Here is a 15,852-nt window from a genome sequence, read left to right on the forward strand (position 1 = left end):
GGTTAGCTAACAACTGTACACCGTCACTGACCAATGGCTGGCCAGAACACAAAGAAGTGTAACCAATCACGTTATCACGATGAGCGACGTCACAGATTGACCAGGTCCAAGTGATTAGGATCAGGGAGAGATGGAGAGGAGAGAGGTAATACCGAACATATTAGCACAAATTATTAACACTGAGCACCATAACAAATAAGTTCCTCATAAATAATGTGTCTTCAATTACATATAGATATTTAACTCTGATAGAAGTTGCACATCATCCCATATAATATTGTTTTATAATTTTCCATACACCCCCCCACCCCCCGCCCACACACACACACGCACGCACGCACGCACGCACGCACACACACACACACACACACACACACACACACACACACACACACACACACACACACACACACTCTCTCACTCTCACACACTCTCTCTCTCTACACCTTTGTACAGTTTTATTTTCGGTCAACAAAGAAGTAATACTTCTGGACACAGTAGGGTCACAGCAGGGTTAGTTGAAGGTCATGTCAAGGTCTGGGGAGGTTTGGGGGGGGGGGGGGGGTGATTGGGGTCAAGCTTGGGGTGGGGTGGGGGGTGGGGTGGGGGGTGGGGTCACATGCAGACTGATATGTACACCGTTTTATTCCCCCTGTCCTTCATCCACCCCCATCCCCCTCCTTCCCTCCCTCCCTCTCTTATTCTGTTCATCTCTCATGCAGTGAGTTCACACTGGTAGGTACAAAGCTATACAGTCTACCATTCCTTTTCGATGGAAGCCAGCGACATCATGAAGATACAAAGCCACAGTTCGCCCGACGTCCGTAGCTGCTACAGAAAAAGCGACAACAAACACCAAAGCTACAAATCCAAGTTGTGCTGGCTTGAACAACTTCAGCTACAAAGCTAATTTACAAAACGACAAACTGTTGTTCGACCATTTGCTCGCAACACAATATTCTTGCGTGTCCGACGCACACCAGGCGAAGTCAACGAGCTCGTTGTGCGACAGATAAAACAGCAGCTCCGTGACAGGTTATGCTGCTTTGCTTCGTATCTCTGCGTCTTTCGTATATGCCAGTGTGAACGCAGCAGCAATTATACTTTGTTGTACAGCGGTGTGAGCATGACTATAGGCATGCCGCTTCCTTTGTCCCCCTCTCTCTTCCCCTCCCTCCCTCCCTCCCTCCCTCCCTCCCTCCCTCTCTCCGCCCGTCTCCCTCTATTTCAGGTCGCCGGCGTCCCCTGCGATGGTCTTCTTGATGCGCAGCAGCATGGTGGTGAGCCACTGGTCCAGGCGAGACACCGAGTCAAAGTCCTTCACCGCCTCCGTGAACGCCTCTGCGTTCTGCTCCTCGTGTGCATCCAGAAGTTTCTGCATCGACAAAAAAACGTGAACTTATTTTACTTTCTCTTTAAAATAAGCCACTCCCGACTCACATCAGAGTTGGGACACCCCCCCGCCACGTCCGAAAGCACACTCAAAACCCACCTTTTCATAATTGCATTCCCTACATAAATCCCAACGCCCTTTTTTGTTTACAGTTCTTTTCTTTATTTTAGTTTTTAACCATTTTAACTAGTATCTTCTAATACAGTTGGTTTTATTCTTTTGTCCTGTAAAGTGACTTTGAGTACCTAGAAAAGCGCTATATAAATGTATTATTATTGTATTATTAAATATATTATTATAAAATAACGTTGAGCTAGAAGATGAGCTACAGTATATGGTTTGTATATAAGTAACTGTCAGACTGCTGAATTATGCCTGACGGAGGTCATTAGTGCCTCTCCTTCAACAAATGCACTCTTGTACCGTGCAGTTTGGCAGTGTGTGACCGTATTCTTTTATTATTAATATGCACTTGTTTGCCTACGCACCTGCACTTTATGCTTTTATTCTAGGTGTGCAAACGTCTTTCTCAACACTTGACATGAGCTATCACAAAGGTGAATGAAATCATGATTCATATTCGCGTTTGACAGGAAGTAATTAAGGTTGGACTTTTAGGTACCTTTGACATTACACGCGTATGCTCTAGTAGTCTAATTGTGTCTCTTTAATGTCTTTAACTCCTTTTTCTGTATTTACCTTTGACCTTTTGAGGGAGACGGGACACAACACTACACCTGCTCTGAAGGGCATGGGACAACACATGTTTTCAGACAGAGGCATTGACAAACACAGATACAGCCACAGAAAACAAATACAACTACTGACAATGATGATTTACTGGTTACTGATGGTAAATACATGGCCAATGTTCTGCCTAAAATGATATCAGAAGCTCTTTGCACGCATACATTTGCACTCAAAACATCCACAATAGAAATACGAGTGTTTGTGTTTTATCCTTTTGTAAGTTACGTACAAATGTACAGCATGTTCATGTGTGCATTTTATCAATAATATGTCTGTGTCTCTCTCTGAGAGACACAGACAGACAGCAGGAGAGAGACAGAGACAGAGAGAGAGAGACCATTACCTTTAAAAGTTTAAGTTCTCTGGAATCTGAAAATGCTGGGAACATCTCTTCATACTTCTCAATGGCCAGCTGGAGTGGACGCATACACACACACACACACACACACACACAAACACGCACACACGCACGCACGCACACGCACACATCTTATTAAATAAATCTTCGCCTAGTCATTTATTAGAGTTCCCCAGCTCACACTGGGTAGGGGTCAGAATAGTGAAAAATAGCAGATCTACACTTCACAATGCATTGCAGATGATGCAATGTGAGTGAGCGTGTGTAGAACTAGATTAGCTAACTGTCACTAGTTTAGTTCTGGGCTTATGTGGCTAATCAGCACACGAAAAAGGTAATTGATGGAATAGTCGCTATTAATAATTGAAGTAAGTAATACCTTTGCATTGAGTTCATCCACGATGAAGTGGCACAGCGACGCTTTGAAGAAATATTCTTTAGCGTTGTACTTCAACAGAGGATTGTCCATCGTGTTGGTAGCCACCTGTTGTGAGAGCAAGCACATAGGGCTGTCACAATTACAATTTAGTTATTATATTTAGTAGACGCTCTCGTCCAGTATCTTACGAAGTGCAAGAAGATCAGACTAAATGGCTTGAATCCCGAGTCAACAAGGATAAATCACATAAGTAGAGAAGAAGAAACAATTAGCGTTATGGCCACCATGTAAACATCAAACCTAATGAAAAGGTGAAAAGTATATAGTATAGTTAGTATAATATAACTAACATCTATCAAAATAGGCATCTTGATGACATCATCAAGATGTACTTCACCATGTTAATGATTTTTTTCAGACCTCCAGTTCTAGGCAACACATCATGGGGGGACTTTTATTTAATTATTTCCACACAACAGCTCTAAGGTATAGAAATGACATAGTCAAAAGTGGGTGTCCTACTTGATCATACTACAGCGTCACACGAAAGCATCAAAAGTAGCAGATACACAAACTCAACACGCGTCGACTTTCTAGCTGGTAGAAAACGTTTCTAGCTTGTAGATCTGCTACTTTTGACGTTTTCGAATTTGAACCCTGAAAGGTACCGTAAGTTTAGTACATACAGTATGAGGTTTCCACCTGACAGAGACGAAATACAGTGTACACACACACACACACACACACACACACACACACGCGCACGCGCATGCGCACACACACACAGGTGCACGAGCGCACACACAGATTTTACCTGTTCGTAGATCTCGATAGCTTTCGGGTACTGTTCTAACTGGGCACTGTAGTGGCCCACTTTCAGAAGACACTTGTTGGCTGAGCTGAAACGCAAACATACATGTTTGTGAAGCTTGTGAAGCTTGCACTAGACCATACTTGCACTAGGCCCTACTTATGAAATTAAATCACTTTTCCAGAAGTTTCCCAGACTTTCCAAAACAGTGAACACGCTACAAGCTCACAATGCATTGAAATGCAACGCCTTGTGAGCTTGAGATACAGAATTGTCCCATAACTGGAAACAAAAACACGCGTCCCTTATTGAACTGATAATGGACACACTTTGTTCCTGATTTCTGGCAATCAATCAATGACACACATCTTAAAAATTCAAACAGCTCATAAAATACTATAATACATTGGTTTATTAACCATGGTCTGGGGACCAACACCTGTTATCTCTCCCCAATACAGCAAGGAATTGTGGACAAAATCTTATCCAACGATAACAAAATATTCTAAGTCTGGAGTCTGAGAGGCAAAATCTCATCAAAATGGTCCATGGCTTAAATACCGAATACAAAATGGACCTTCTAGACTTGGTAAACTTGACCTGGAGATGGATTGGACCGGTTATTTCTGTTTTCACACCAAAACATAGCAGATCTGCAAGCTCACAGCGCATTGGCTAATGTTCCCCCCAGAATATGGATGCTTTGGTTCAGCGTCTACGTTAGCAGATTTGTGGAGACTCTGTCAAATCATTGTCTTAGGAATGCAAAAAAAACTAAAAATGGGATTACAAATAACAACACTTACTATTGACCCAGACAGAAAACTCACCTGTTGGATTCTTCTCCCTTATAGTAGTCTGCTGCTTGCTCATAGTGGGCAATGGCCTGCACGCACGCACGCACGCACACACACACACACACACACACGCACACAAGCACACAAGCACACACACACACACACACACACACACACACACACACAGTGAACAGCTGTGGCATGAAATTCAAACGCAAATTACAAAGTTCTAATCTAAACGTACGGTATAGAGCACAGCATCAAAACATGCAATTGGTGGGATCACACAAAAAAGCAGAACGCTCTCCCTCTTTACCTTCTCAATGTCGACCAGCTCAGACTCGTACACCTCTGCTATGGTGATGTGGTGCTTGGCTGCAATGGTAAACCGACCCTGTGAACACACACACACACACACACACGTGCGCATGTGCACACACAGTGTTAGTGATAAACATGTTACGTACTGTACAGGACTACAGGTACAGTATATGAAGTCCAGTAGTTAGTGGAGTAAATGTTTCATTGAAGTCATTGAAGGTCTCACCAACTAGAGATACCATGTTATACAGCAGTGGATCTCAAAGTGGGGTCCGGGGACCCCCAGGGGTCCTTGAGGGAGTGCCAGGTGGTCCCCACTCCCCAGCTAAATGATAGATAGTTGCGAACGCAGTGAGCCACTTACTATGACAGCAAGGGCTGAATGTCTGTGTGTGTGTGTGTGTCCCGCTGTTACACCACCCGCCCGCCACCAGAGGGCGCAGCTGTAGCACACACACACACACACACACACACACACACACAGGGCGCAGCTGTAGCACACACACACACACACACACACACACACACACACACACACAACCACACACACACGAGCTGCGTTCGCTTCCCGCGTTTGCGCGTCTTACTTGTTAGGAACCAAATTAACCCTCATGGGTCTGACCCTTATGGACCCTTATGGACCAAATGGTCCCTGATCGGTCCATTTGTTTCCATTTTGTACACTCTTAGGGTTAAATTAACATTGCTTTTGCAATATAAATTGGGGTCCCAGTGATAGTTAATGCCATTAAATAGGGGTCCGTAGCCTAATGCATGTCAAACTGGGGGGTCTTTGAAATAAAAATGGTTGAAAATCACCGCTAGAGCCGTACACATCTTGTATCTCGTAAAATCTCTTACGGGGGTGATCCTGGGCATAGGTTTTCAAATGCGGGTCAATTTGGGGGTCCTTAACACATTCTGACCGGGCACCCATTTTGGTGTCGGCATCATGTCATGCTTTAGCTATTGAATAATAGCAGATCTACAAGCTCATATCGCGCCACCGAGTGGCGCGATACGAGCTTGTAGGTCTGCTATTTTTGAATAATCGAAGAGCGACTGACATTTCTAGAATCTGATCTCGGGTCAGAATGGGTTAATCAGACCAGTGTGTGTCCAGTGGGAAACCTCGTATGAATCTGATCTCAGGTCAGAATGGGATATATATATCTCATCTCACCATGTCAGTGTAGATGTCGATAGCCTGGTTGAGACAGTTGATGGCCTCTGCAGGGAGAGATTCAAGAGAAAACATGTTGAAAACAGTGTTGCCAGATTTTTGACTTGTGTATGTTTCATATTAATATAATACATATTAATTTGGGGTACTTCATGTGAAAATGTTTGAGAAACACATCTGTCATGCGTGTGCGTGTGCCTGTGTGTGTGCATGTGTGTCTCACCCTGTGGGTCAGCCTTCTTGTAAGCGTTTCCTGCGTCTACGAAGCTGGTGGCAGAGTCCAGTTTGTTCTGCAGCTGCATGTGGAGCCTCGCCGCCTGACAGAACGCACTCCCTGCAGCTGCACGCACGCACGCACGCACGCACGCACGCACGCACGCACGCACGCACGCACGCACGCACGCACGCACGCACACACACACACACACACACACACACACACACACACACACACACACACACACACACACACACAATTTAGACCATTGGTTCTCAAAGTGGGGTCTGGGGACCTCCAGGGACCCATGAGGGGTGTTTCAAGGGGTCCCCAGCAAAATGTGTTAATATATACAGCATCACATCATTTGAACAACTTTATCCATAGCTTGCAGCGTACATTTGCTATTTTTGAGCATTTAAAACGTGTCAGGGGTTCCTGGCACTAAACATTTTCAGATGGGGGGGGGGGGGGGGGGGGGGGGGCGCGTCCAAATATCAATTTGGGGGCCATTGGCACAAAAAGTTTGACGGCATTTAGTTGCCATACATACATACACTAGAATGCAGAGTGTTAGTTAACCCAAGATGTTGAAAGAGCCATTTTCGACCAAAAATAAATTCAAAATCTATCTGGAGCCGGAAAGAAAATTACGCATTATAATGCAGCTTGCCAAGCTTTATTATCTCCCAGGTTGCAACGAAACTAGCAGAATTTAGCATGCTTTCCCTGGAAATGTCTTTTTCAACGTTACTTTTTTAGTTGTTTGATAGCTTCTCACTGCAGATTAAACATACAGGCAGTCAATCTGCATTGGCTGTGAAGGCAAAAGCCTCTGTCCACGAACTGTTAAATCCTCTGTTTTTCGTCGGCTATCTTTATTTCTCTCCCTGTAGAAGCCATAGCGTAGCAGGCAGCAGCCTCACACACCCACCGGTTTGTTTATAATAGACACCTGGCTGGCACGGCACTGAGTGTGTCGCATGCTATGACGCAAATTTTAGTTTAGTTAAGTTTTCCAATTTTGTAAAAATGTGTAGAATAAATATTAAGAATGCTTGTCACGTTTACCTGTGATCCTAGACGGTCTAGGATAACAGGTAAACAAGAACGAATTATTATGAAAAATATCATCTGTACATTGAACTGTAAGCAATCACCAGGTAAGCAATCACCCTAGCATCAGTCTAAACTCTAAACGAAACAATATACTATCAAAAATAATAATCTATACTGTACATTGAATTATTAGGATAGCAGGTAAACTATGCGTGACCTACCACTCCAGTTCTTGGCCATCTTGAACATGTTGGCAGCTCTGGCGTACATCTCACAGGCATCCTCCACCTTGTGGTTCCCACTAACATGCACACGCACACACACACACACACACACACACACACACACACACACATACACGCACATTAAAGTTACATCTGCAAAGTCACAGCATGTGTTTTCATGTTACAACAGGCATGTCACTCAGTACTCTATATGGGTATAAGTAACAGCGTCTCCGCCATATATGACGGCTGCCAATTATAGCAGAGACACCACGATACTTTTCCAGCCTTTTTGCCTCCACGTTGTTGGAACCCTCTAACAACCAGTCTGTGCGGATGCCCTAGGCTGCCAAATATAAAGACAAATAGTCTGCACCTATAGCCCAGCTCTGAGATGTTGTGTAGAAGTGGTTGGTATTTTAAGGCTTCCTCTAGGCTGTGGTCAAAGGTGCAGGCTATCTCTAATACAGACACTTCTCTGGACTCTTCATCAACCACAACAATATCTGGTGTATTAGCTGCTAGAGATGTAAAGGTATCTGAGTTATCACAGAGTTGGAACATGGATGGAATGACCCTGGAATGTTTGTACATTCTCACTGAAGAAGATGCATGATATTTTCATATGTCCTTTGCTACGAGTTCCACTATTCTATCATGGCGTGCTACAGTATGTACATTCTTTTGTATGCATAACATCCATTCAAGATGCGTGACAGCGTTTCAGACAGTGATCTGTTCTGTGGTGTGGTGCAAGTGTAGCCCCCCAGCCAAGACCCAGCCTGCAGCAGCCCTGCCAATCGGGCTCAGCCCTATTGGCACGACGTGGGAGAGCCCGGGGTTCAATCCCCGCTTTCTGCGCAATGCTACACAAGCAATGAGGGACCTGAGTGGTGGGGAACCAGATGGAAAGATTGAGTCTGGTGGGAAGGCCTTGTAGTCTGGCCTTAACCCATTCTGACCTGAGATCAGATTCATACGAGGTTTCCGCCGGACACACACTGGTCCTGATGAACCCATTCTGACCTGAGATCAGATTCTAAAAATGTCAGTCGCTCTTCGATTTTTCAAAAATAGCAGACCTACAAGCTCATGTGTCCTCATTGAGTGCAGTGTTCTTAATGAATGCGTGTGAGACGGAGTGATCAGCATAGGGAAGACATGCAAGCTTCCCTTGGACACACACACACACACACACACACACACACACACACACACACACACACACACACACACACACACACACACACGCACGCATAAATGAATAGCAGATCTACAAGTTTGAAGGTCAGCTATATCAGCTATTTCAACCTTTGGGACCCCCACATGATTTGTAAATCAAAAACATCCCAGTGCAGTAACTGCAGAGGGGAGGGGCGCCATAAACAAGTAAAGCAGGCCAGTTCAGTCTAATTGAAACTGAGGGTGGGACAGGCTCATTAAAACACATTGATTGGGTCGGTCTTGGTGCTGAATGAATGGTGTCTCTCACCTTGGGACCCCAGACTCATTAACCCATTCTGACCGGGCACCCATTTTGGTGTCGGCATCGTGTCGTGCTTTAGCTATTGAAAAATAGCAGATCTACAAGCTCATATCGCGCCACCGAGTGGCGCGATACGAGCTTGTAGGTCTGCTATTTTTGAAAAATCGAAGAGCGACTGACATTTCTAGAATCTGATCTCAGGTCAGAATGGGTTTAATCAGACCAGTGTGTGTCCGGCGGAAACCTCGTGTGAATCTGATCTCAGGTCAGAATGGGTTAAAACATGAGGTCAGAAGAACGGAGGTACTGAAATCTCTTCCCCTGAGACCGAGGCACATTATACAATATTCCATTTTGTTTACAGATCTGTTTGTCCCAGAGCTACAGACTCCCAAGGGAACGCCCTGTAGGAATTGTTAACCCATTCTGACCTGAGATCAGATTCTAAAAATGTCAGTCGTTCTTCGATTTTTCAAAAATAGCAGACCTACAAGCTCGTAGCGCGCCACTCGGTGGCGCGCTATGAGCTTGTAGATCTGCTATTTTTCAATAGCTAAAGCATAACACGATGCTGACACCAAAATGGGTGCCCGGTCAGAATGGGTTAAGAGGGAATCGCAAGGGAACCGGAATTGCTCAAATCCTAAAGGATCCCATTCCCAACGCGTCACAGATAGGGATTGGAGACCCCATTTGAAGGTTTGAGACTTCAGAGCTCCCAATAAATCTTTTGACCCTTTTGCTCTCCCAAATCAGTTGTTGTTATGCCAATGGTCCCCACACACATTGTAAGACAATATGGACGAGGGGAGCTGTGAGGTCACCCATTGCTTTCTAGTGGTTCCCTATCCGGAACGCTTTGCTTTTTTTTAAGGGTCCCAGATATAAAGGGCATCAAATGGGGTCTTGCCCTGAAAATGAATTTTCAGGGCAAGACCTCGACCTCGCGCGTGCAGACTCGGCCCCCAGCCTGGTACGCTAGTCAAAATATGGCCCTTGAGGAAAATTAATTGGGGAACCCTGAGATAAAGCATAACATGATGCCGACACCAAAATGGGTGCCCGGTCAGAATGGGTTAAACAGAAAATGAATTTTCAGGTCAGAATTCCAATTTTTATCCAATCAGGATAGAGAACTCAGTCAGGATACAGAAGTGACGACACCAAATAAATGAGCAGAGACATTTTCAACTGGAACGATATGAAATTAAGCCGTACTGGTAGGACTGATTTCAAGAAATCAGACGACGTGTGACGAAGAGAAGATGACAACAATGTGTGAAACGTGTCCCCAGACGATTAGCTTATTTTACTTCTTATTATTTTCATTCTTTATTTACCCAGGGTAATAGCTGAGCACGAGCGCTCATTTTCAGCAACGCCCTGCTCATAGAAACACAGACAGAAAAACCTGGGAGCTGACCAGTACTGTTGTACTGGTCAGCTCCCAGTACAACAGTACTGGGAGTCTGATACCAGTCTGATACTGGTCTGATACTGTTGTACTGGGACCTGACGAGTACCACCACAGTCTGATACTGTTGTTGTAAGAGCCATTTGAGCCACCATATTGTTTTCCATGATTCCTGTCAATTTGCCAATCTATGTTGCCATGGTTACAGGGAGGGAGGGTATTTAAACCCTGGCCCTAATCAGTCTCGGGTGTTGCCAGTGGCAGAGGTAAAGCAGTTTTTGACTGTGTTCATGAGGGCTGGTGATCTGTATCCTATCCTGTGCGTTTGATGGTTTACGTTATGTTTATTTTGTATTACATAGTATAGGACTTTGAGCGGCTAATAAACATAATTACATTTCTACTCGACGGACACTTTTTGGACATCGGTTATTTTGATCAAACGTCTGAACTTCCTCGGCAACCAGCATCACCCAAGTATAGGGACTTGGGCGTTACATTAGGTCAAAAACTGCCTCAGTTCAAGTGTTGACTGCTTTTAGGGAACTACAAGCGAGGTTCGTTTTTGGAGACGCACGGACAAGGCGTGCGTGACTGTGTGTTGGCGTGGAGCGGACTGATCGTCCACTGCTCTACAGACAAGTTCTGCTGACTGCTGCTGTTACCTGAAGCAAGCGATTGATTTCCACCCGGAGCTACAGGGTGCCACCGGGGACGCCATCACTTCAGCAGGCCGGGCCGAGATCGGGTCGGTACTGGACCGAGCCGCAAAGACACAGAACGAGGAACATCTTTTGCGCTGACCACCGTCGGCGCCGTGGTCAGTGTTTATCCAGTGGCGCACACAGTACACACAGACAGGGTGTGTGTGTGTGTTTGGTGAGAAACGGACGGATCTGCAGAGATGGCAGCAGCGATCGTCTCTACAAGTTGCTGTGAGGTGGTGGTGATCGATTGCAACTCGGAGCTATAGGGGTGCACTTTTAACTGACTTTTTGTTAATTTGAACATGGATTACTGGTTGGATGATGAACCTCCAGTAGTCACTCAGAAAACAATTCATGACTATCTGCATGAACAAGTATTTTCAAGGTCAAAAGTGCCATGATGATGATGTCACATTTGATATAGAGTATTCTGTTGCCGCCGATGACTGTGATGTCATATTTCGTATTATTGGGGCTCATGAGTGTGACAATGGTGATGAGGCTCTGCAGGGAACACAGGAAATGCAGGCAGGTCTACAAGATGGTACGATCAGCAGCCCAGCTGTTGGTGAGAGGCCCAAGCTGAGCAGAGTGGTGGAAGAGCCACTCATACAAAAGCATCCATCCTTCTCTCCAGCCCCGGCCAATGAAGGCAGCAGCTCCACCACCAAAGAAGACCAGCCCCAGCGTCGCTGAGCAGGTCGTCGAGGCCATGTCCGCCCCTAAGGAACGGAGCAACAGCATGTCCCCGACTGTGGTCAAGAACATGGCAGCTAAAAGCTCAAAGGAGAGAAAGAAGGGGAAATGGCAGAGCCAAAGAAGAGAAAGAAAATATGGCAAAGCTCAAGAAACGGGAGGAAAAGAAGATGGGAGAGCTCAAGAAAGAAAGACTCGAGTTTAAGCAGGTGACAGGTCTGACTCAGTCATTCGTCCCCTCTCTGAAAATCTGCTTTTTTTGTAAAACTGTTTGAGTTTTGAAATGAATATGAGTTATTGCCTTAAATGATTTGTATTTTGAGTTTGTATTTATGGCTCTTTGTATTTTTTGTTTTTTAGAATTGCTCTGTCTTGTATGCCAGTAGCAATTAGGGGTGGGTGGGTGTGTAAGAGCCATTTGAGCCACCATATTGTTTTCCATGATTCCTGTCAATTTGCCAATCTATGTTGCCATGGTTACAGGGAGGGAGGGTATTTAAACCCTGGCCCTAATCAGGCACGGGTGTTGCCAGTGGCAGAGGTAAACCAGTTTTTGACTGTGTTCATGAGGGCTGGTGATCTGTATCCTATCCTGTGCGTTTGATGGTTTACGTTATGTTTATTTTGTATTACAAAGTATAGGACTTTGAGCGGCTAATAAATATAATTACATTTCTACTCAACGGACACTTTTTGGACATCAGTTATTTTGATCACCCGTCTGAACTTCCTCGGCAACCAGCATCACCCAAGTATAGGGACTTGGGCGTTACAGTTGTACTGGGACCTGACCAGTACAACCACAGTCTGGTACTGTTGTACTGGGAGTTGACCAGTACCACCACAGTCTGATACTGTTGTACTGGGACCTGACCAGTACAACCACAGTCTGTTACTGTTGTACTGGGACCTGACCAGTACAACCACAGTCTGTTACTGTTGTACTGGGAGCTGACCAGTACCACCAGTCTGTTACTGTTGTACTGGGAGCTGACCAGTACAACCACAGTCTGATACTGTTGTACTGGGACTCTGGGAGTTGACCAGTACCACCACAGTCTGTTACTGTTGTACTGGGAGCTGACCAGTACCACCACAGTCTGATACTGTTGTACTGGGAGCTGACCAGTACAACCACAGTCTGATACTGTTGTACTGGGAGCTGACCAGTACAACCACAGTCTGATACTGTTGTACTGGGACTCTGGGAGCTGACCAGTACAACCACAGTCTGATACTGTTGTACTGGGAGCTGACCAGTACAACCACAGTCTGATACTGTTGTACTGGGACTCTGGGAGCTGACCAGTACAACCACAGTCTGGTGCTGTTGTACTGGGAGCTGACCAGTACCATCACAGTCTGGTGCTGTTGTACTGGGAGCTGACCAGTACCACCACAGTCTGATACTGTTGTACTGGGAGCTGACCAGTACCACCACAGTCTGGTGCTGTTGTACTGGGAGCTGACCAGTACAACCACAGTCTGATACTGTTGTACTGGGACTCTGGGAGTTGACCAGTACCACCACAGTCTGGTGCTGTTGTACTGGGAGCTGACCAGTACAACCACAGTCTGATGCTGTTGTACTGGGAGCTGACCAGTACAACCACAGTCTGATACTGTTGTACTGGGAGCTGACCAGTACAACCACAGTCTGATACTGTTGTACTGGGACTCTGGGAGTTGACCAGTACCACCACAGTCTGGTGCTGTTGTACTGGGAGCTGACCAGTACAACCACAGTCTGATACTGTTAGCCACTGAGGCAGCTCCACTGGAGCAGTTGCTTGGGGATTCCGTGCTTTCCTCAAGGGCACTTCAGCGGCGTCGGGGCAGAGGTGACCATTCCATTCCCTAACCCAGATTCTCCCTGCGGGTCAGGGGAATCGAACCGGCAACCTTCCCGGAAACAAATATGCAGCATTGTTTGCTCACTCAACAACAGTACACAAATGAAATTAGTTATTGTATTGAGTTGTACTTGAAATGTACTGTAATTCTGCAAACTGTAAACCCATTCTGAACGGGAACCCATTTTGTTGTTAGCACCATGTTATGCTTTAGCTATTGAAAAATAGCAGATCTACAAGCTCATAGCGCGCCACCGAGTGGCGCGCTACGAGCTTGTAGGTCTGCTATTTTTGAAAAATCAAAGAACCACTGACATAGAAACATAGCTTTTTCAGAAAACTGTCAGGATGTAGAAGACATTTTTAGAATCTGATCTCAGGTCAGAATGGGTTAATAAATCACACACTGGTCTGATGAACCCATTCTGACCCGAGATCAGATTCTAGAAATGTCAGTCATTCTTGTCGATTTTTCAAAAATAGCAGACCTACAAGCTCGTATCGCGCCACTCGGTGGCGCGATATGAGCTTGTAGATCTGCTATTTTTCAATAGCTAAAGCATAACGTAATGCCAACACCAAAATGTGTTCCCGTATAGAATGGGTTAACACTGTCTGCCTACATTCAAAATGTTAGGGGTGCATATACTTAGTTTAGACTAGTCATTGGTTGTTGGATTGGCTCCAATGGGACCGCTCCCGCATAGCCTATATGGCAAACAACGGGGTCCGGGGTCCCTCCTGGCCCATTGGTCCCAGCTGTATGATTGATAGTTAATTAACCAAATGTATTAACTACAGAAGAGAACATACAAGAATGTCTATTTTGCTCAGTTTCACTGTTATCTCTATCTACTGTATACATAATATGACAGACAGACAGACAGACAGACAGACAGACAGACAGACAGACAGACAGACAGACAGACAGACGTTATCTTTATAGTAACAGTTCATTCATTGACCAAATGACAGACCATAATCAGACCAATTCAATCAGTCCAGTCCAACAATATAATCAATGTTCATCTTACAGATTGTGGTTCCAGCTGATATGAATTAAATCAAATGGAAGGTTAATTCTTTGATCTTCTTGACACAAAAGGTTAAAGAATCACAGTGGCTATAGGCATATACTTACACAGCATATAGGCTATAGGAACCCTCTATCACACGCACACGCGCACGCACTCTGCCCCCGCACCGCCGCACGGCAGGGCAGACTGCGCCACCACCAGTAGCCTCGAATCGATAGCCAGGGCTTTCATTTCCACCACCAGTAACACACACACACACACACACACACACACACACACACACGCAGCGTCCCAAGCTCGGCCTTATAATTCCTTTCGGCATTTAGGCAATTTATGTAATTATATACGGGGCTATTAGGCCTATTACGTTAATTAATTACCCCGCGCGTGGCAATAACACCACGACGCTTTCCAGTTGCATAACAAACGTGTCTGTCAAAACATGAATTCACGTGTCTTCATTCATGCGTGACAACCCCGTTGATTAGGAGACGTGACTCGGTCCTCCCCGCATCAACCACCACCATCAACAATCGGAGGAGGAAAAAAAAATCCCGAAAATCTGTAAACTCACGACCCGTCGCGGATGCGACGCGTTGTGAGCTTACAGATCGGCGATTTTTTCGACCCGCGACATAAAATAAAATTAGGCTTTTTATGTTTTATTTGTTGTTGTGTTTTTTTTTACCCGAACATGCCGCCTAGGAAGGAGCCGGAATTCTTGACCTTCTTGTCGGCCTCGGCCATCAGCTGGATGGCCTCCTTCTCCTTGCCGGAGTTGTCCATGTTTGCGTGTGGATGGTGCAGACAGACAGAGGGAGGGAGGAGAGAACGGGAGGCCGATGAGGGTTGCTTCTCTGCAGTGGCTGGAAGGACGGCTGGAAGAGGACTGACTGAGAGAGAGAGAGAGACTGCTGCTGGTTGTGGTGCTGATGCTGCGTGACGTGATGATGATGCTCTCTGAGCACCGCCTCTTCCTGCCTGCCTGGTGGCTGCCTAATGTTGACTCAATACTGCCGCCGGGTGGCCGGGAGAGGAATCCCAGAATGTGTTCGATTGATTGATTGATTGATTGATTGAAAATGTTATTAACAGTTAGAATGGGTATACAGTTGGGGCACAGTCGGTATAGTGCTGTCGCCATCTCTCATGGGTACGATTGCCGCT

The 15,852-nt window shown here is 45.6% G+C and overlaps 1 protein-coding gene across 1 annotated transcript; it reads right to left on the minus strand.

Moving 5' to 3' along the window:
- Positions 1 to 1,222: 1,222 nt before the first annotated feature.
- Positions 1,223 to 15,526, minus strand: napba (N-ethylmaleimide-sensitive factor attachment protein, beta a; the record flags this gene model as incomplete). The annotated part of the gene is made up of 10 exons (XM_083774489.1): positions 15,374 to 15,526; positions 7,490 to 7,569; positions 6,216 to 6,332; positions 5,993 to 6,039; positions 4,805 to 4,882; positions 4,522 to 4,577; positions 3,695 to 3,779; positions 2,881 to 2,985; positions 2,487 to 2,555; positions 1,223 to 1,375 (listed from the first exon to the last, which is right to left on the minus strand). The coding sequence occupies exons 1-10, from the start codon at positions 15,469 to 15,471 to the stop codon at positions 1,223 to 1,225; spliced, it is 888 nt and encodes a 295-aa protein (XP_083630615.1). The 5' UTR covers positions 15,472 to 15,526.
- Positions 15,527 to 15,852: the final 326 nt, after the last annotated feature.

This window comes from Protomyctophum parallelum (genome assembly GCF_964188405.1).
Source record: "Protomyctophum parallelum genome assembly, chromosome: 10".
Lineage (NCBI taxonomy): Eukaryota > Metazoa > Chordata > Actinopteri > Myctophiformes > Myctophidae > Protomyctophum > Protomyctophum parallelum.